Source organism: Octopus bimaculoides, chromosome 5, assembly GCF_046866305.1.
Source record: "Octopus bimaculoides isolate indiv1 chromosome 5, ASM4686630v1, whole genome shotgun sequence".
In the NCBI taxonomy this organism is placed as follows: domain Eukaryota; kingdom Metazoa; phylum Mollusca; class Cephalopoda; order Octopoda; family Octopodidae; genus Octopus; species Octopus bimaculoides.
The window spans coordinates 20288992-20311888 of record NC_142932.1 but is presented as its reverse complement, the minus strand read 5'-3'; the positions used below and the strand labels follow the sequence as shown (position 1 = coordinate 20311888).

The following is a 22897-nucleotide window of genomic DNA, read 5'->3' as shown; positions in this document are numbered from 1 at the left end:
ACCACTAAGCATTTTGTCACTGTAGTGATACTCTCCACCAGTAGCCTTAACGATTGATATTGTCACAAGACAAAATTCTGTTGGTAGTTAGAGTCAATCAAACCAATGCAATACTTGGTGGATTGGCAGAATTGTAGAACAAAATAGTTAGTAGTCGTAGTAATAATAATGATACAAATAACTTACAATCTGTGATTAAGTAAAAGTTCTTTGTGCAAATCGCGGCGTTCTTTGGACAGAATACAAGGGTTAACCAATTTTTTAGGTTGTACTAAACCATTTTCTTCATCTGAAGCTGGGTATATGTCTTCATTCAGATAGTCAGGATGTGGCTCCATGAAGATATTTTCTGTGTAACAATAACAGCAATGACATTTTAGGCAACGAGATAACATTTATAAAGAAGAAAAACAAAAAGATATCTCTATAACAGTTTGAAAGTAGAAATTGTGGAATAATATAACCACAAAGATAAATAAAGTTTTGGTGTAATTTTTATTATTTATCTAACCCATGCCAGCATGGAAGACAGACATTAAATGATGATGATGATTCAATGTCTTTAGTTCCACTTTTCCATGCTTGCATGGGTCACACAATAACTTTGATGAAGTGTATTTTTCTATGATTGAATGCTCTTCCCGTTGCTAACCCTCATCTGTTTCTTTAAGTCTATCTAGCTAACAACAAATACCTGGACATGCTTTTACAGAGAAATCTTAACAAGTGACACCGTTTGTATGAATGGTGACTTCTTGTTTACAATCAGGTGCAGGCATGATTGAGTGGTTAAGAAGTTTGCATACCCAACCACATGACATTTTGGGCACAGGTTGGAAACAAACCACATTGCTTATATGACAGTGATGCTCATTTGTAATTATTGTACAGGGTGTCCACAAAGTCTGGGTACATGGAGTAAATAAAATCATAACATAAACAGTTAAATATAAGAAATAATAATTTCTTAAAGTATGTGTTAATCTCCATGTGGGTACATGGAGTAAATAAAATTGTGACATAAACAATTAAATATAAGAAATAATAATTTCTTAAAGTATGTGTTAATCTCCATGTGGGTACATGGAGTAAATAAAATCGTGACATAAACATTTAAATATAAAAAATTATAATTTCTTAAAGAATGTGTTAATCCCCATGTGGGTACATGGAGTAAATAAAATCATAACATAAACAATTAAATATAAGAAATAATAATTTCTTAAAGTATGTGTTGATCTCCATGTGGGTACATGGAGAAAATAAAATCGTGACAAACATTTAAATATAAAAAATAATTTTTTAAAGAATGTGTTAATCCCCATGTGGGTACATGGAGTAAATAAAATCATAACATAAACATTTAAATATAAGAAATTATAATTTCTTAAAGTATGTGTTAATCCCCATGTACCCAGACTTTGTGGACACCCTGTATAATGTCACATACATAAAAGACACATGTAATGGGTTTCTTGTAGTTTACATCAACCAGTTCAACTCACAAGGCTTTGGTTGGCCTGGTACCATTTGCCCATGTTGCTGTGCAATGGAATTGAATACAAAACTGTGGTTGGGAAGCAGGATTCTTAACCATGCAGCCATACATGTGCCTATACATTAATATTATTACAAGACATCAAACAAGTATCAAATACTTTTTATCAAGAAGTAGAAACTATTGTTTATAAACTAAATCATCATCATTATCATTTAACGTTTGTTTTCCATGCTGGTATGGGTTAGACGGTTTGACTAAGAACTGGTAAGCCAGGAGGCTGCACCAGGCTCCAATCCGATTTGGCAAGATTTCTATAGCTGGATGCTCTTTCTAACACCAACCACTCCAGTTTTATGTGCCACTGGCATGGGAGCCAGTTAGGCGGCACTGGCATCAGTTATGGTTGAATGGTGCTTTTTATGTGCCAGTCAGGCGGCTCTGGCATAGGCCATGCTTGAATGGTGCTTTTTATATGCTAGTCAGGCGGTACTGGTATGTTATATTAAAATTAAGTGCTTGTAACTATACAAATATGATAATAATTAAACCTAAACAATATGTACACAAACACCAAATATAGAAACACAAAGATGTATGTGCGAAACAAAGTTTTGTATGTTCGACTGAAGTAGCCCATAAATTGATCCAGAATAAGTCTATAAAAGTGAAACTAGCAGGGCATAGAGTAAGTTGGTTGTGATGCAAATAAACGATGACTGTTTCAAGAAAATATATAGCAAATTAAGAGCATAAAAGTAGATGGAGAAATTCTTGTGACAAAATGGTTAAATTACAGATGCAGCTGTCTGGACATCACATATAGAATGATATACATTATAAAAATGCATACAGATGTATTGCAGATATTTCAACTAGCCAGCACAGAAAAACAGATGTGGTGATGATGATAATGAAATATAAACAAATATATGAAAGACTTCTCGTAAACATATCAAAAAATAGCTAAGCATAAGAAAGTATGAAAGTTAGGTAAGGTGTTGGCTAAGCAGTATTTTATACTTACAAATATCAGTGTTCTTGAAATAATTCAGTTTAAAAATAATCACCATAATAGTTTAAACTATGTAGTCAATTAAGAAACAAGTGGAAAGAACAGTTTTTTCTCTGTGTAAATCAATGATATAGATATACAGTGGAGGTGGCTGATAAAATCAGTTACAGCAATTATCTATAAATCAAAAATATTAATCTAAGTCTTACAGATAGCATACATGACTTAAATAGGTCAAAAGACGTCAAGTAATTTAATGACATTCAGAAAACAGCAGGAGGATGGTATCTAGCAAATAGATCAGAGACGAATGGCTTGTAAATAAAACAAAGGCAGAATATTTGTAGTACCAATTAAAATGGTAATCTGTCCTGTCCAGATTTTATAGTTTGGCCAAAGGTGAAATACAACATTATCTTACCTTGAGAGTGAAAGCTATGCTGCATTTCATCTGCTGGGGTGCCAGGCAATGATCGAGCTTTCTGAAAAAGACAAAATCAAGAATTACTAAACATATTTACAGGAGCATACAGAGGTAAATCAATGTAGGATTGGTGAGTTAGCGTCATAGCAGTTATCCGGTTTTTAGCTAGCCATTTCCTCACTAAATCTAAAGTAGGGACTCTCATACTAACGTTATCTCCTGTCATGTTCAATCAATAGGCTGTTTTCTAAGTCTGATTATTTCAAGATGGAAGAGGCAATTTATACAAATGAGAAACTTACCAGGATCTGGAGAGCCAAGCAAGAAAACAGGATTTCCGTGAAATAGATTTGTTAAGTTTTGCCATAAAAAGTGATAAAAAAATGATGACAATTCAAATATCGATGTTTATTGGTGAATTAATTGTAATAAGGAGAATAAAAGTACTTCAAGATATAAATAGTATCTGAAGGGAAATGATGCTAGGTTTGGATGATACTTAATGACTAAGGAATTAGAGTTTACAGCTTCCTTGGAAAATCTTCATAACACCATTCAAAAGAAAATAATGGATAATACTTTGAAAAAAAAAAAAAAAAAATTAATGTTACAGTAAAACATGACATAGGTGCAGGAGTGGCTGTGTGGTAAGTAGCTTGCTTACCAACCACATGGTTCCTGGTTCAGTCTCAATGCATGGCACCTTGGGCAAGTGTCTTCTACTATAGCCTCGGGCCGACCAAAGCCTTGTGAGTGGATTTGGTAGACGGAAACTGAAAGAAGCCTGTCGTATATATGTATATATGTGTGTGTGTGTGTGTGTGTGTCTGTATTTGTCCCCCTAGCATTGCTTGACAACCGATGCAGGTGTGTTTATGTCCCCGTAACTTAGCGATTCGGCAAAAGAGACCAATAGAATAAGTACTAGGCTTCCAAAGAATAAGTCCTGGGTTTGATTTGCTCGACTAAAGGCGGTGCTCCAGCATGGCCGCAGTCAAATGACTGAAATGAGCAAAGAGTAAACATCTCAGTGGTTTGTTGAGACATTGACACCTTTCACTTGCAATTTCTTCATATTTCAGCATTTAACTGAAAAGTTAGTGTAGAGAGACAGGACAATAGAATTTAAATTTTAGGGACAAAAAATTAAGCAAAAATGTTAATATGAAGTGTGGCAGATAGGGGTGGTAGTACATTAAACAGGTATAGTTGGGGTACTACCCTTTCTTGTGTATAGCAAATGGGGCAGGTTCTTTTTTTTCCTTCTTAAGTGTGAGCCTGTGACTGGAAATGTTGGTTTGATTGAGTGCTTAGTTTTCCTGCAAGAAATTTCAGCCTGGTATCAATAGCATATGTACTGGCAGTCTAGTGACGAGAAGTCAAAAGCCAAAGAATGTTTCCACTATAAAGATAGTTGTATCTTAAACAGATATATTAGATTTGGTCATAATTCCAGAGAATCTTACACAGGTCTATTCACACCTCACACCCATTTCATGTAGTTGGAAGTTAGAAAAAATTTTAATATTAAATTTTTGGACAGTGTTTCTTTTAAGTGAAGGCCTCTGTTGGAATTTTTCTTTTGGGGACCTAGTCTGCTTTAAGCTAAATTGTGTTGTAATGTGGTAATTTGGAGGTAGATAGAATATATATGTTCGTCTGTAATTAGATTTGTAAATTTACTCTCATTTTACTCAGCTTAATGTGAATTCACCCCAAGACCCGGACTAACGCTTTAATCTTTAAGTTAATTTGTTTGAGAAAATCTGCAGCGTGTTTACCACTTCATACCATTTAACAAGACAGCTGAAAATTCTTTCAGATCGTTGCCAGTGCTGCTGGACTGGCTCCTGTACAGGTGGCACGTAAAAAACACCATTTTGAGCGTGGCTGTTACCAGTTCCGCGTGACTGGCCCTCGTGCTGGTGGCACGTTAAAGCACCCAATACACTCTCGGAGTGGTAGGCGTTAGGAAGGGCATCCAACTGTAGAAACTCTGCCAGATCAGATTAGAGCCTGGTGCAGCCATCCGGTTCACCAGTACTCAGTCAAATCGTCCAACCCATGCTAGCATGGAAAGTGGACATTAAATGATGATGTACTATTAGTAAGCAACCTAAAAAATTTAACACTACAAGTGCAGACATGGCTGTGTAGTTATGAAGTATATTTTGTAACCAAGTGCATTTGGGTTTAGTCTCAGTCTGGTCAATGCCCTGTGAGTGGAGCAGGTACATGGACACTGTATTAAAACACGTTGTGTGTTGTGTGAGTGAGTGAGAGCACATGTGTGAATATTAACTTCATGTGTCCTCATTAATACTGTGTTAGTAAAAAAAAAGAAAACAGTGATATTGTTAACATTCTCTAATAAACAAATTTCCTGTAGTACAGTGGACACATGTAAAACACCAATTTTTTAAAAACAAGTGGGAGCTAGGTGACTGGAAAACATGCAGCTGTAGAAAATCTGCTTCAATAAGTTTTGTCTAACCCATGCCAGCATGAAGAAATGGATGTAAAAAACGATGTTGATTATCTTTGTTATTAAGAGGTATGAATTATTTAATTCTCCAGCAGAACTATTAGCAGAAAGAAGTAGAAACTACATGAAATAAACTAGTTTAGATGAAGATGTATAGTTTATAACTGGAACCATTATCACAAACAATAGCCTGACTGATTTCCTTCACATTTTTCCACCAACAAACAAACACATTCGCAATATCTGTCACAGAATTTTATTTCTGAAATGTTATAGTAAGGGCCAATGATTCATCAAACTTTAGATAAGCCATAAAAAAAAGAAAAAAAAAAAAGAAAAAAGAAACGTGTGACATAATTAAAAGGTCACTTTCCCACAGCATGAAATTGAGGAAATCATGATTTAAACTTTCTATAAATTACCTCTGCAACCAGTAAAAATACAAACTCCTTAAATCACCAGTCAATTTACTTATATGTATGTTGGAATTAAACACACACCCACATAAACACTATACATATATATATAGAGAGAAGCATCATTGGGTGTGATGGGAAAGATAAACATTTATGCCTCTTAATGTGTTGATTTTATACTTTGTTGAATGCTGGGGCTTATTTTATTGACTATGAAAGGATAAAAGGCAAAGCTGACCTTGTTAGGATTTGAACTGATAAGCTGGGGATATAAAACTCTCCCACCCCAACACCGACTCAAAAGTATATCGAAGAGTGACAACAATGTCTTAACTAGAACATATTTGTAAAAGATTAGTAGAATGATGATGCACAAAATGATTTAGTGAGAAATATCTAGTGTTATTTCTGCATGTTTTGAGTTCAAACCTCACTAGAGTTGTCTCTGTATTTCATCTCTCTAGAACCATTAAGGTAAATTACCAGGCATAAATATACCGAGAGAAAATTTTAACTGATGCACTTTGGAAAAGAGAATGTGCTCGAGTAACATATTCTCTTCCTTCAAGGGAACTACTCACAACATCCAATAATATTAGGGATGTTAGGAATAATTGTAGACAACAATCTCAGCTGAAGTACTCACATCAACAATGAGTCGATATGGCTTGCAAGATGAGCTGCTAGCTCTCCAGAACTTTCCAGCTCGGAGAGCAAGATGTCATGATTCCCCTTTTCTCCTCCTTTGTACAGCCGCACCTAGAAAACTGCCACCATCTGGGGTCTCCCACACCAAACACAACAGTGTATAAGAGCTGAGTCACCACAGAGAACAAGTACTAGAAAAGTAAAAGGCATGACTGATCTTGATTACTGGGACCACTCTTAAAATATTGAAACTATATTCTTTATAATGCCGCCATGAACACTACATCATGTGATAGTTATAAATGAGTGTCGCTGTCATACAAGCAGTGTCCATTTCCAATCTTCTGAGCAGAGAAGATTTTATGACAAACATAGAATGCAGAAAGGGGAGACATGGTGGGGTAGGGTTGCAGGACACACATAAATGATGAAAAACAGATGAATGTCAACAGAGCCATTCAAACCTGTATCAGCATACAAAAAAGAGAAAAAGAGCCCCCAGAATATCTGCTGATGACAAGCTGAATAAAATTAGCATAAAAAATAATTATAAACTATTTAATTTGTAATATTGCTAAATTGGCCTACTGAAAATAGGTTTTAAATATTTATTAATTTACTCAAATATCCACAAAACATTTTTAGTGATTTGAATTGCCTTCATAATTCCTTAATAGTTTGTTAATTTGTTTTTGTTACCTTTATAGATGGAATAGGGGACTATATCCCTGGGAAAGGAGGTCTATCTAGTGTAAGTTGGCAAAAAGGAAATTGCTGAATGAATTGCAATTGCAGAGAAGTGTTCAATTCAACTGGCTATGGTCAAATAAGGTGTCATAACCACTAAAACCACACTTCCACAAGACGTTTTGTTGATGGTGAAAACAAAGACTTGTTAAAAATTTCAGTACATTTACTTATATATTTGTAGTAAAGTAATATTTTAAATATGAATGTGAAGGGGAGAGTACATTCAAGAGATGTAACTTAAAATATCACATCAATATATAAAACTGTTGTAAAAACAATCTGGAAGACTGCAATTTTCTGACAATATTCCCTTCTTAAATTATAGGAGATAGAAGAAAAAGCTCAGTTTATTTTGGTTAATAAAAAAGAAATGAAAAATTTTTTCACTTGATTAATTAACAAACAAGAATTTAGCAGTCAACCAAGGGCTGAAATGGACTGACTTCTCCAGTCTTTTAAACTATATATTCAGGACATGGTTGATTTGTTAAGTAACTCTTGCAATATATATTTGCTGTTCTATATTGGAATCATTATATTTTCCATCTCCCAGGGATCAATAGAACACTAGGATCAATGTTTCCTTATAAAGATTGGTTTATCGTTTTGTGCCTAGTCAAAAGAATCTAATATAGTTTCAACTATTGCACCACAATATATGTCTATATCATTTGAACTTCATTCACATCACCTTCAAAGGCTCCTATATGTCTGCAAATATGGCAATTTAGCAAAATTGCTATTTCTGCATTCTTAATAAGAGATTCATAAAATGGTATGAAAATTCAAATCGATAAACAGGAGAAGGAGCAACCATCATGTCAACATGCCAACTTGTACATTTGCTGATATTTCCGAAATATGAGAAGATTTATGTGAAATCCACATCAGCATAATAAACATGGGTCTTAAAACATTAAAAACAATAGAGAAAACAACCGAATGAAATAGTATGAACAGCTCCATTGATCTGTTTTAATAAAACAATATTATTGTCTTCCCACTAAGGAAATAAAAAAAAAATATATACATATACATTAAAAACTACTGAAAGAAAGAAAGAAAAATATGAAGAAAAATATGAAGCAATCCTGATAACAATCTCACTTTCAGATTCAGTGCAGGTTGGTCAGCTATAGAAGGAGGAAAAGTGGAGATGAAGGTATTGAATTCCAGATAGAAGTCTTGTAGGTTATATACTTTAACGCACAAGTCAAACTGGAACCAATTGCAATACAGTGCAGAAAAATAGAACCACTTATGCTAGGATATACAATATCACCAGTACTAATACATTATTCAGCCCTGATGATAATGAAGTATGATAATCATAGATCAAATATGACACAAGTAGTTACAATCAGGTTAGATCAGATTTCATATACGTTACAGTAGTGGAATGGCAGAGGTGGTAGTGTGCCGGACTAAATATCTTGTGTGTCAAGCTGGCAGAATTGTTAGCATGTTGGACAAAATGCTTAGCAATATTTCTTCCAGCCCAACTCTATGTTCAGAGTTCAAATTCCACTGAAGTCAACTTTGCCTTTCATCCTTTTGGAGTTGATAAAATTAAGTACCAGCTAAATACTGGAGTCAAAGGTATTGATTAATCAACTCCTCCCCTCAAAATCACTGGTCTTGTGCCAAAATTTGAAACAATGTTATTATCATCATTGGTAAGGTCCTTGAATATAGGACCATAAAATAAGTATCAGTACTTGATTTAGTCAACTAAATCTCTTCCCTACAGTTTTTGGCCTTTGTCTATGTGAAATCTTCACACACACACACACACATTACAATGATACCCCTTCTTTTATTACACAACAGATCTAAAAGTTCCAATAGCAATGTGGTGTTCAATCTATCCTATATAAGAGCTACATCACTGTCAATACCTTTTCATCACTTCTACTGACTTCTAGCCCTCAAATCCAATATTAGGTGCATATTAGAAAAAGATATGGAACACACATAGGCTTGTACATTATATATAATAATAATAATATCCTGTGCATGTGAGTACACATCTCACTCCGTATACACACACTCTAACCAAAAGAACTACTGTTCCCTTGCTGTAATCTTTAGATGTATTTCTACCTGTTTAACATCTCTACAGAATGCTTCAAAATTGATGAGTCTATGAATACAAACACATGTGCTGACACAGAATCTCTCTCTCACACACACACACACACATATCCTATGCTATTTCACTTATTTATTATTATTAATCAACCAGAATTTGCAAAATCATTAGAGAAACAGGCAAAATGCCTTGTGGCATTTCTTTCAGTTTTCTATATTGAGTTCAAATCCCACTGAGGTCAACTTTGCTTTTTGCTCTCTTTTGGGTCAATAAAATAAAATACCAATAAAGTACTGGTGCTGATGGTTTTAACTAACATTCTTCCTTCAATATTACTAGTTTGAGCCTAAATAAGAAATCACTAATAGTTGACAAGGTAACTACTAACTAATCAACTGCTTGACTAATCATTTGCTCAATTGATCAATCAGCTGGTTTAGGAGTGGTTGTGGTAAGTAGCTTGCTTACCAACCACATGGTTCCGGGTTCAGTCCCACTGCATGGTACCTTGGGCAAGTGTCTTCTTCTATAGCCTTGGGCCAACCAAAGCCTTGTGAGTGGATTTGGTAGACGGAAACTGAAAGAAGCCCGTCATATATATGTATATGTGTCTGTATCTGTGTTTGTCCCCCCCCCCCAACATCGCTTGACAACCGATGCTGGTGTGTTTATGTCCCCGTAACTTAGTAGATTGGCAAAAGAGACCGATGAAATAAGTACTAAGCTTACAAAAAATAAGTCCTGGGGTTGATTTCCTCGACTAAAGGCGGTGCTCCAGCATGGCTGCAGTCAAATGACTGAAAAGAGTTACATTTGTGACCTCATTAATGATATCCAATGAGAATCTGCTCCAGGTCCACCACAGAGTATCACAAATTATGATAAACAGACTGACAAACCAACTGATAAAGCAACTAGCCATGCAACTTATTAGTTTATTAGTTAATTGGTTAACTACTTCAGTAAAAATAATTCTTATTTTGACACAAGGTCAGTCATTTTGTGGGGAGAAGGCTAGTTGATTATATCAACCCCAGTACTTGACAGGTAATTTTTTTTTATTGACCCCCAAGAGGAATGAAAGGTACTAATGATTCTGCAGTTCATAGAAAGGAGCAAAATAAGATTAGTGTGTAGGATTTTATTGGCTAAATGACCCTCCCAAGATACTACATCTGTCTCAACAATTTCAGATCAAGAATCTTGCAATACACATCTTTCATGTGCTTCAGTCATTGGCCTCTGGCCATGCTGGGGCACTTACCTTGAGGGGTTTCAATCAAATGAATTGACCCAAGTATTTATCTTTTTAAAGCCTGGTGCTTATTCTGTCTCTTTTTCTGAACCCCTAAGTTATGGGTACTTAAACAAACCAATCTCAATTGTCAAGTGGCGGTGGGACAAACAAACACATGCACATACATGGCTTCTTTCAGTTTCCCTTTCCCAAATCCATGTACAAGGCTTTGGTTGGCCAAGGGCTATAGTAGAAGACATTTGCTCAAGGTGTCATGCAGTGGGACTGAACCCGGAACTATATGTTTAGGAAGCAAAGTTCTTATGCAGCCACGGCTGTGCCTATACACACACAGATGCACATGTAGACACACAAAGTTCCATTTAAGAAAAGACAACAGCAATAACAGAAGTTGAAAACAATAAATCAAACAAATTATCCTGTCCTCCTGTCTACACCCCACCTCCTGTAGCACTAACTCTCACCCCACCATCACATTATATCACAAGGTGTCAACACTACTGTAGCAGAACCTAGTGACTTAACAATTTAGATTGTTTTCTTGGCCAAGGGGCAGCAGGGAGGGTGATTTATCTAGCAGCCACAACAAATGGTGACCATAAAGATGGCTGACATCCATTACATGTAAACATATTTTTACAGCCCTCTCTTGGATAGTGTGTACTACTTCCTCTACTTCCAATGTAATCACCAACCTTTTGACTGAATGATAATGTCAAAAGACTATAGACACTCAACAACAACACTGCCAGGGGGTGGGGAAAGACTAGAGGAGGAGGGCAGACTGGTTAGGTGAGGACACTTGAAAGATTAGAGAAAATATATAAAAAAATAAAAAGGTTATATTTATAACAACTTTCACATAATGATAGGCTGCCGGTTTATAATCAAGTGATTTTGTTGACATGCTGGTATCATACCTCCACTTCTACTTCAGAAACAAAGAAATATGCCAAAAATAACAATTTAAAACAAGAATTATAATTAGATCCTTCACTCAACTACCTACACAATAAACCCTGATTATTTACAAATTACTCTTTTTCTGGTTTCAGCTATTTGGACCACTAAATGTATGCACACACGTATGTGTATACATGAATGTATGTATGTTGGAGCTTGGTGTAGTCCTCTGGTTCATATATATATATATATACATTTATCAATATCCTTATCAGTAAACATTTATTCTTTTAAGTATCCACTTTTGGCTATGTCATCATTAATTGATTGTTGTCCCCAATTATTCAAGATGTGTGTGTGTGTGTGTGTATAAGCACAGACATGGCTGCATAAGAACTGTGAAAGGAAATCATTGAATCACTATCTATGAGTTATCAGAGGATGTGCAGATTAGTTACAGGTTAGTTCAGTCCATTATCACTGGAGATTTGGGTATGAGAAACGTGTCTGCCAAGTTTGTGCCAAAACTGCTTTCAGCTGACCAAAAAGACACTTGAGTTTCAATTGCACAAGATCTCCTTGATTGTGTCGAGAGCGATGAAAACTGTTTGACAATTGTGTGTAGGCTTCTGAGCAGGGATCGCCGAGCTTTTGGCAAAATTTGATGCAGGCTCTCTGCTCAACTTTCTCTGTCATGGTCAATGCAACAATCACACGCTACACACCTTCCTTCCAAGCACTGCTGTAAACAGTAGAAACAAGCAAGAATGCTAAAACTTAGTGCGCATGTACAGCAGAGTTCAAGGTCAGTCTGTGCCAAGCGGCTTCACTCTGTGTGCTTTAGCTTCATTACTATGACAACAGTCCGGATACTTATTGATCACACCCTGAATATTCAACTTTATTTTCTATATACCTTAATATTGATGACTGAACAATAATTGGGATATTAAAAGTGAAAGCAGAGTCTGGAAACGTTTGCGGGATTGCTGGTAAGAAACCAGCCTTACAAAGTGAACCCTTGTGTATACTTACTGAAAATAGGAAGTTCTATTCAAAAGAATACTGACTTGCTGGTAGATTTGTAACAGACAGCATACTGACAGTTGTAGAGTTGTACTGGACAGAATATTAGCTCAGCTGTAGAGCGGTGATAGACAGAATATTGATTTAGTTGTACAATAGTGATAGGCAGAATACTGAGTCAGGTATAAAGTGATGTGGTGATAAAACTTTGCCTTAAAAATAGAGCTAGTTAGATTAAGGAGTTGCTTGCTAGTTTAAAATTTTCTAAGTCAACATAGAATGCTGTGTCTATAGTCAAGGCACTTAAGCCAAAAAATGAGGGAGCATCTATTTGGTCAATCAATTTGCTAGTAATAACAGCCATATTCCTTCAAATCATATTCTATCTTCTTAACTCTTTTGATATCAACCTGCCTGAAACTGCCGCTGGATCTGAAGTACAAATGTCTCATTTTCAAAACTTCTGTATCAAAATCTTCCAAACCTTAGTCACAATTTATCTTCGTAACACCAGCTTAATGATAACTAAGTTATTTTACTAAATTCTATGTGATATTTAAAATTGAGCATCTCAACAGAAATATGGTAACAAAAGGGTTAAAACAGGTATGACACATTGGATGATGTAGTCCTTGATATACAATAAAAGATGGGATAATCAAGGCAAGAATGCTTTTGACCATAATTAAGTTTAATTAGGTCTGACCAAGGATTAAACCCCACTTCACTCAATTTACTTAGTCTCACTGTAAAACTGAGGAGAGTTTCATTAGTATTTACAAGATCCACCAATGAGCATTGTACAATTTTGTTGTTGTTTTTTTGTAATACAAGAGAAAGCTAAATGTGTGCTACAGAAATCAATTAAGTTTATTATCAGGGCATATGTGCCTTAAACCTTTTGATAATAATCTACCTGCTACTGCACTTGGTTCTATGATGCACAATTCCTATTTTCACCCGTTAGTGTTCAGTTAACTTTGTCAAGCATAATGTTTGTTTATTCACTATTTTGGAATTAATCATGCATTATCTTGTAGCTTTGGGATTTCAATGAAGTGATTATTTTTAAAATGACATTGTAGGATAAATGTGAGAGGCCAGATATGACCAGTTTGAACATAAAACAGGTAGAATATTTTGGCAGGATATGGCCAGTTTAAATGCTAAAGGGTTAAAGTGACCTAGATTCAAAATCTTCCAACAAAATTTCACGTTAATTTAGGTTTCAAATGCCAACTTGATATGACAGTTATTTTACTAAATTCTTCATATTTTCAAACTTGATTAAAATAAACTGTGTATTTCGAAAGAAATATGTTGATGAAAAGGTTAAGCTCTTTGGTGGATAGTTGATGTTTACAGCAGCTCATTAGTAAGGATAAAAATTTTGAAAGCTACTCTGAAATATAGATCTAAAAGTAGGATAACTAGAAAATATTATGAGCTGACTGACATTGTTACAACAATAAGATCCTTAGAAAAAAAAAACCTTTGATGTCAAAAGAACTTAGTGATGTCTTAGTAAAATGGCTGGGCAGAAAGAAAGAAACTATGATAATTACAATTGCATTTTTGTTAGTAAACAAGGTGAATGAAAGTACTAAGTTGAACAGTCACCATCATTATTAATATAACAATACTAATTATCTCATTTGCCTTACATATGTCATTGTCACCAAAAAATAATTCATTTTTTAATCCATTTCTTTCTGGATTCTGAATTATATTCTTGTGAGAAATTATTGCAAGCAATATCTTAAGTAAGCACAACAATGCATGAGGAATAGTAGTTTCTTTTGGCAGAATACAGAGCTAATATTTTGGAGATGACACATCTGATTAGGTTTACTATTCAGTAACTTACAACACCTGTATTTTCTGAACTTATGTATAATATTTCAATAGAGCCTTTATGATACTTTTAAGCACAGACTCTTTTACTCTTTTACTTGTTTCAGTCTTTTGACTGTGGCCATGCTGGAGCACCGCCTTTAGTCGAGCAAATTGACCCCAGGACTTATTCTTTAGAAGCCTAGTACTTATTCTATCGGTCTGTTTTGCCGAACCGCTAAGTTACGGGGACATAAACACACCAGCATCGGTTGTCAAGCGATGTTGGGGGTACAAACACAGACACACATACATATATATATACATATATACGACGGACTTCTTTCAGTTTCCGTCTACCAAATCCACTCACAAGGCTTTGGTCGGCCCGAGGCTATATTAGAAGACACTTGCCCAAGATGCTACGAAGTGGGACTGAACCCGGGACCATGTGGTTGGTAAGCAAGCTACTTACCACACAGCCACTCCTATGCCTATATTTTTTTTAGTTTTAATTCTTTCCATCCAAATTATATAACAAACTAAGATCCATGTTTAGATATTCTTCTTATTTGCTAATCTGTCCACCCTAATTCTGTTGAAATTTAAAACACAAATTTCTACCTGCTTTTCAAAGACTCAGATAAAACACACTTATGGTGTGTTATAAAAATATCAAGGTGAGCTGTGGAGTTTCAAAATCATAATTTAAAGATTTTAAAAGATCCATACTACTGCACAACATGCTGTTCATAATTTTGCTAGAAGTGTTTTGAGTGAAAGCATACAATCTAGTGGTTGTGGGTTCAATTCCTGGACTAGGTGGTGCAGTAAGTCCTTGAGCAAGGCCCTTCATTTCATGTTTTTCCTGTCTATTCAGTTGCAAATGAGTACCATCTGAACACTGGTGCAGCTCCCCTCTCTCCCTCCAGCTGTCACATTCTGGAAATGTTGCTGGGTCAAAGGGTGGCAGGGTTGAGAGGGTCTCTATGTCTATTTATGACTACCTAGATACCTAAAGTTATTAGCGAAAGCATGGAACATACCACCAAGCCAACTCATTTGTGGGTGATGGCTGACACTAACTAAAAGAAATTGTTGTTGTTGTTGGCACTCCGTCGCTTACGATGTCGAGGGTTCCAGTTGATCCGATCAATGGAACAGCCTGCTCGTGAAATTAACATGCAAGTAGCTGAGCAATCCACAGACACGTGTACCCTTAACGTAGTTCTCGGGGATATTCAGCGTGACACAGTGTGACAAGGCTGGCTCTTTTGAATTACAGGCACAACAGAAACAGGAAGTAAGAGTGAGAGAAAGTTGTGGTGAAAGAGTACAGCAGGGTTCGCCACCATCCCTTGCCGGAGCCTCGTGGAGCTTTAGGTGTTTTCGCTCAATAAACACTCACAACACCTGGTCTGAGAATCAAAACCACTGGGCCATTGCACCTCCACAACTAAAAGAAATATTATAAATAAACAAGACAATACTTTTCTACACATTTTACCTCTAAAACTTTGACTTCAAAAACAATTCTTTAAATTTCCACATGAAGTGCGCTGGTCATTGTTTGTTTGATCTTGAGTGTGCCATGAAAATAGATTATGAACTACTCGCTTATATTGTAACTCTAATGGAATATATAAAAGCTTGATTCAATAGGTCTCAGCTGATCTTTATTAGTGGTGACTAATGGAACAAAGACAGGGTTTACAATGTGTCAACGTGAGTCAGTAAAACATTGAGTTCACTTGGTCATAATAACATAATTATGATAACTTACTACTTGGTCTGGCTTCAACAACAGCTCAGCTTAATTGATTAAGAATCACACTTTAGTAATAGAGGATATTAAGACAAAGATACATTCAGAAAACATGTAAGCTGTTGATGGTTGTGAAACACAACTGCCTACCAAAAGGATAGATAGAGAAACAAATAGACATGGTTAAGAAGCTTACTTTTCATTCACATGGTTTTGGGTTCAGTCCCATTGTGCAAGTGTCTTCTACTATAACCCCAGGTTGACTAATGCCTTATGAATGAATTTGGTAGATGGAAACTGAGTAGAAGCCTGTTGTTTGTGTGTATGTATTAATGCAGGTGTCTTTCTGTCTGTGTTTGTCCGCCCACTGCTAGATAGCTAGGGTTGGTTTGTTTACATCCCGATAAGTTAGTGGTGATTTGGTAGAAGAGAACGACAGCATAAATAGCAGACTTTAAAAAAAAAATACTGGGGTTAATTTGTTTGTCTAAAACCCTTCAAGGCAGTGCTTCAACATGGCCATGGCCCAATGGCTAAAACAAGTAAAAGGCGAAAGAGAAATAAATATCGCTTTTCTTTCCAACACAAATTTTATCAAATGCTTTTTAAATTTATCCTTTTTTTTTTTATTTATACTAATGCAAACAATCATTAATTCCTTTGAACATTTGATATTTTCCCTCCATATTACACACACAGAGAGACACACACATGCAAAGAACAATTCTGATGTAAGTGTTAGTGATCACACTGATGAAATTAGATTCAAGGAGAAAGTTACCATTAATAGGAAGGGCATGTAATTATCCCATCAGAAGTCAAAAAACAGAATTTCCTCTTCTTATCCGGGAGTTAAGAGTTCATATCAATATATTAATATATCCAAAAATAACAAATAAAATGATAGAAACAAATACAGCCATTCAATAAATAAAAAAAAATAAAATAAAAGTGGTTAGCACTGTATTCATTTGATCCCATTTTGGAGCTTTCCTGTTGAGAATTTGACAATTGAAATTGAAAGCAATGTCATTCACTAAAATATGTAGAAGATATTTCAAAATGTCTATACATTCTAACATAAAAAAAAAAAATATCTAAGATATTGGTGTTACGAATGTAGAACAAAGAAAGACTAAGACTCCGTCTTCAGTAACATCAATGTTTTGTGCTTTGCTTTTGCTGACAACCTAATAATGGCCAGCTAATGACAAACACTTTTCTCTTGCTTTGTAGTTGAGCTTGTCTTTTACCAGTTTTCAAAAGTTAGTATTGCTCTGTGTGTGTATATATCAACACTTTACAAGGACAACACAAAAACCTGTTGAATTTGTCAATGTCATAGATAGACCAAGGAGAGAATTTTAACCATTCATTCTTGAAATCTATCACTAAAAACTAAATTCTTTAACAAGTATCTGGTTTATAATAGTGTTGAAATTATCTGACTTGGCCTGAGGTTTCAGCGATATTATTCAGCAGAAACAGTAAAGATTCATAGCTCATATTCATTTGTTGTTTCTGTCATTTGAAATATTTTCATATTTGAAGGAGTCAGACATCTTTTTTTTATAGATAATATCGTCATGGTTGCTATCAACAAAGTTGTTCTTGGAGACACTTAGAGAAGTTGTGTGGGTTATGGATATATCACTTTTACTATTAACTCGTTTCTTCTTTAAAACATTTAGTGTTGAATGTTTTTTTTTCTTTTCTTAAATATGCACATTCAGTATTATCTCTTGCAGTTCTGTTTTTTTTCTTCTTTTGGTGGTGGTGGTGGTGGTGATGGCACTGGTGTAAAAGCTACATTTTGACTGGCATGAAAAGTCATAGCATGTTTTTCTTCGCAATTAAGAGTCTATTTGCTTGTCACATTCTGTACATCTTATGTTATGATAAGATGGTTTGCATGTTTTTCCCAGGGTGAGATTTAGCATACAGAACTTTAATTTAGTGTCTGACAAAAATACAACCGGCACTGGTAGGAGCAGCCCATATATCACTGATTGATGATTCAATAAACAGATTTGATAATGAGTATGTTTGGCTCCATTTTCTCTGATGTCATACAAATATTATTACAAAGTACAGAAAGAATGAAAATCTTTGGGATTTTATATAATAACTGAAAATGAGACTAGACTGAAGTGCAATAAAGAGACCAACTCAGAGAAAAAGAGGGATAAGTTAATTTCTTTACTAAAAAAAACCCCAAAAAAAAAACCCCATTTATTATCAAGAAGTTCTTGCAACCACATGGTTTCAGGTTCAGTCCCACTGCATGGCACTTTGGGCAAGTGTCGTCTACCATAGTCATGGATCAACCAATGTTTTGCGAGTTGAATTTGGGAGGTATAAACTCTCTCTGTGTGTGTGTGTGTACCATTACCACCACCACCTGACAACTGGTCTTGGTTTGTTTACACCCACATAACTTAGCAGTTCAGCAAAAGGCACTATTAGAATAAGTATCAGACTTAAAAACGTGCACTGGGGTCAATTTATTTGACTAAACACTTCAAGGTGGTGTCCAGCATGCCACAATAATGGAAGCAAGTAGAAAATAGAAGATTATTGAGCATTTTATTTAACAATTAACTGACAATTGATTTGCCAATCATGGTTCATTCGATAATCTTTTTTAGCTTCTGTGTCTGATTTTTCTTCTTGCTTTGCCCAAATTTTCCCTCTAATTTTGAACTAATTTGTGAGGACTGTTGCATGCTGCCCCACCAGCTTCATATACCCATGGTGCTACTAACATGGCTTATTTACATTAAACAAAGCAAGTAAGACATTTAGAACAAGAACCCATTTTATTCTAGGTGTTTAATGTTATTAATGCAAGCCATCTAAATACCACTGTTCTCCTGATATTTCAAAGTCTTTCATGTGACATTAAGAAGGTTATTGATATAGTTTACATTATACAATAAACATTTTGACACTAAACTTTATCTATTTTATAAAAGAAAAAAAAAAGAAAAAAAAGAAGAAAAATCTTAACTGAAATCAATCAAGGAATTTTTGAGAGCAAAATACAAAATAAACAAATAAACTCTTACAAACAATATTTTAAAAAACTTGTGTTAATTTTTCTAGTTATATTTTCATGATTTTTTTTCTTTTAAAAAAGCAAACTAAATAAATGGTCAAAGAAGGTGTTACCTTTTTAAATAAGGTAAGCATTTGTTCACAAAGCTAATCCCTATTTGAGAACCAAATAAGGTTTAGCTAAATAACTAAATACCACTAGCTTAGCTCTCTGTACATACTGGAAATAGTGGGCAGTGAATTATGTATTACTGTAAGCCTATGGAGAAAGTGTGGGTGGGGTTAGTAGAAACTGTGTTCATTTGTGTGTTCCAGACATGAATATGCTAGCTGTTGCAAGATATATGTCAACCTTTTTATAGTACTGCAAGAGCCCATACACTTTGGCTATTAAATGAAGCCAAATAATTAAAAGAGTGCTGTTCTACATTGTATTGAATGGAATATTACTAAAAGAGGTTTGTTATTTATAACCAATAAATGCTATAATGCATTTCCACAGCCACAGACATTGAAATTAATACAAGCAGAAGAAATTGCGTATTAACAATGAATTACTTCAGAAAGATTTTGGCCAGTTACAGTCCAAATCATGTCTTACTTTTAAAAGCACTCTATGACATGTAAATATTAGAGAAATTGTTCAAATACCCTAAAAATAACTTTTCTATTTTTTCATAATTACTGCATGTAAAATACATACATGTAACATTCTTGTTTAAAAATAATAAATTTGTGCTTTACAAAACTAGAGTAATCTACCAGATCAATCTAACATTGTTTTTATTATGACAGTATAAAAACAAACATTAATATATATAATATGTATAAAGTTGAATTCTTCTTCTTATAACAGCTCATGAACACAAAATCCATTGAAATCAATAAAAAAAAATGACACTTCCAAGTTTAGTCCAACTGTGTGACACCTTGGCCAAGTGTCTTCTACTACAGCCTTGGGCCAACCAAAACCTTGATGGTGGATTTAGTAGATGGAAGCTGAAAGAACCTGTTAATATATATACGTATGTGTGTGTGTGTGTGTGTGTGTGTGTGTGCATGCGTGTGTGTCCAACTTGACAATCAGTGTTGGTTTGTTTATGTAACTTAGTATTCAGCAAAAAAAAACAGAATAAATACCAGGTTTAAAACAAAAAAGTACTGAGGTCAATTCTTTCATCAACTAAAGTTCTTCAAGGTGGTGTGCCAGCATGGCCACAGTCCAAAGACTGAAACAAGTAAAAGACAAAAGATTTACATGAAGGGGGTCACACGGCATTGGAAATGATCTTATGAATCAAAGCTGCTTATGGTGTACAATGATGAAATATGTGCTGGTAGTACCAGGGCAGATGACCTCATTTTCTAAGTTCTTTGTTTTCACTGATAGAGTAGTCTGAAACCAACTATTGTTGCTGAAACTCATGCTTGATGTGTCAGCAAATGACTTCTTATCAGTTGATTGATGGCCAAAAGATGACAAACTTCCCAGTATGCTGCAGTGGTGTGGAAGAGGTACCTTCATTTGGATATCACAAAGCAGTTCTTCAACATGATGTAGGTTGAATGCAAATGCAGGTCTTTCAGTCATGCAGTTATTCATGTTATTGTAGGCTCTTCAAGAGAAATGTGATGTTCTGAATCACAATTCAGAATGGCAATCAGCTGAAAGTGTTACCTATGGAGGTATGTCTTAATCTACCACTGTTTATGCAATACACAAAGTATTGTTGATTTACAGCAGTGCTTCTCAACCTTTTTACTCTTGTGTAACCCTTAGAATAAATTATATGTCTCAAGGAATCCCTGCACAAAAAAATTATATACCATATCTTTCGCATACTTTTTTCTTCGTAGTTCACGTGGTAAATGTCATCTTTATATATATATATATATATACTTGGCTTTTGTGGACTTGGAGAAAGCCTTTGACAGAGTCCTCCGATCCATTATCTGGTGGGCGATGTGGAAACTAGGGATTGACGAATGGTTAATAAGGGCTGTACAGGCCCTGTACAGAGATGCCGTTAGTAAGGTTAGGGTTGGCAATGAGTATAGTGAAGAATTCTGGGTAGAAGTAGGGGTCCACCAAGGATCAGCCCTCAGCCCCCTCTTATTCATCATAGTTCTCCAGGCAATAACAGAGGAATTCAAGACAGGTTGCCCCTGGGAGCTCCTCTATGCTGATGATCTGATTCTCATAGCAGAATCACTAGCAGAAATAGAGAAGAAATTTCAGGTGTGGAAGCAAGGTTTAGAATTGAAGGGCCTTAGAGTCAATGTCGCAAAAACCAAAGTCCTAGTAAGTAGGAAGGCGAACACATCACAAACCCCTTCAGGTAGATTGCCCTGTTCAATCTGTAGAAAAGGTGTAGGTAGAAACTCCATAAGATGTACCCAGTGTAGGCTATGGACACATAAGAGGTGCAGCAACATCAAAGGACGGTTAACCAGGAAGATAGCTTTCGCATGCGGCAGATGCACAGGGGCAATAAACACTACAGATTCCATCACATGCCAGGGGGAGAAACTAGGAGTAGTTGATAGCTTCCACTACCTAGGTGACCAAGTCTGTAGTGGGATGGATACTCAGAGAGTGTTACCACTAGAATAAGAATAGCCTGGGCAAAGTTTAGAAAGCTCCTACCTCTACTGGTGACAAAGGGCCTCTTGCTCAGAGTAAAAGGTAGGTTGTACGATGCATGTGTGTGAACCGCCATGCTTCATGGCAGTGAAACATGGGCCGTGACTGCTGAAGACATGCGTAGGCTCAAAAGCAATGAAGCTAGCATGATCTGTAATGTCAGTGTGCACACAAGACAAAGTGTAAGTGGCCTGAGAGAAATGCTGGACATAAGAAGCACCAGATGTGGCATGCAAGAGAGACGACTGCGCTGGTATGGTCATGTACTATGGATGGATGAGGAGAGCAGTGTGAAAAAGTGTCACTCCCAAACAGTGGAAGGAACCCGTGGTAGAGGGAGACCCAGGAAGACATGGGATGAGGTGGTGAAGCATGACCTTCGAACGTTGGGCCTCACAGAGGCAATGACAAAAGACCGAGACCTCTGGAGATATGCTGTGACTGAGAAGACCCGGCAAATAAAGTGAGTTCACAGCTGTAACCTACACCAGTGTCGCATAATCAGTCCACTTAAAAAGTACCTTTGGATTGTTGGGTGATATGCCATGCTTGAGGAGACCTGTTGAGCCAAGAACATCAAAATTAAATCATGCCACAATCAAATGGAAATTGTAATTGCGGCTGATGCCAGTGCCGCCCGACTGGCTTCCATGCTGGTGGCATGCAATAAGCACCATTCATGCGTCAGTTGTTGCCAGTGCCACCTGACTGGCTCCCCATGCCAGTGGCACGTAAAGAGCACCGTCCAAACATGCTTGATGCCAGCCCCCTCGCCCTGACTGGCTCCTGTGTCGGTGGCATGTAAAAAGCATTCACTACACTCTCGGAGTGGTTGGCGTTAGGAAGGGCATCCAGCTGTAGAAACACTGCCAGATCAGATTGGAACCTGGTGCGGCCTCCTGGCTTGCCAGACTCCAGTCAAACCGTCCAACACATGTCAGCATGGAAAATGGACGTTAAACGATGATGATGATATATTATGATAATGAAATTAGCATTAGCTTATCTCACTCGTTCTCGTGGAACCCCTAGGAACCTTTTGCGGAACCCCAGTTGAGAAACGCTGATTTACAGAGTAAATGC

General features: G+C 36.0%; 1 protein-coding gene across 2 annotated transcripts in view; it reads right to left on the bottom strand.

Annotated features, from left to right (window-relative positions):
• The window catches only part of LOC106871063 (protein FAM107B), a 200526-nt gene that overhangs the window by 8140 nt on the left and 169489 nt on the right, over nt 1-22897 (bottom strand). For both annotated transcript variants that reach the window (XM_014917329.3, XM_014917331.3), the window contains exons 3-4: nt 2935-2995; nt 187-349 (exon numbers count right to left, since the gene is read on the bottom strand). In XM_014917329.3, the coding sequence (XP_014772815.1) occupies nt 187-349; nt 2935-2995 (224 nt within the window). The remainder of the gene's footprint in view (nt 1-186; nt 350-2934; nt 2996-22897) is intronic.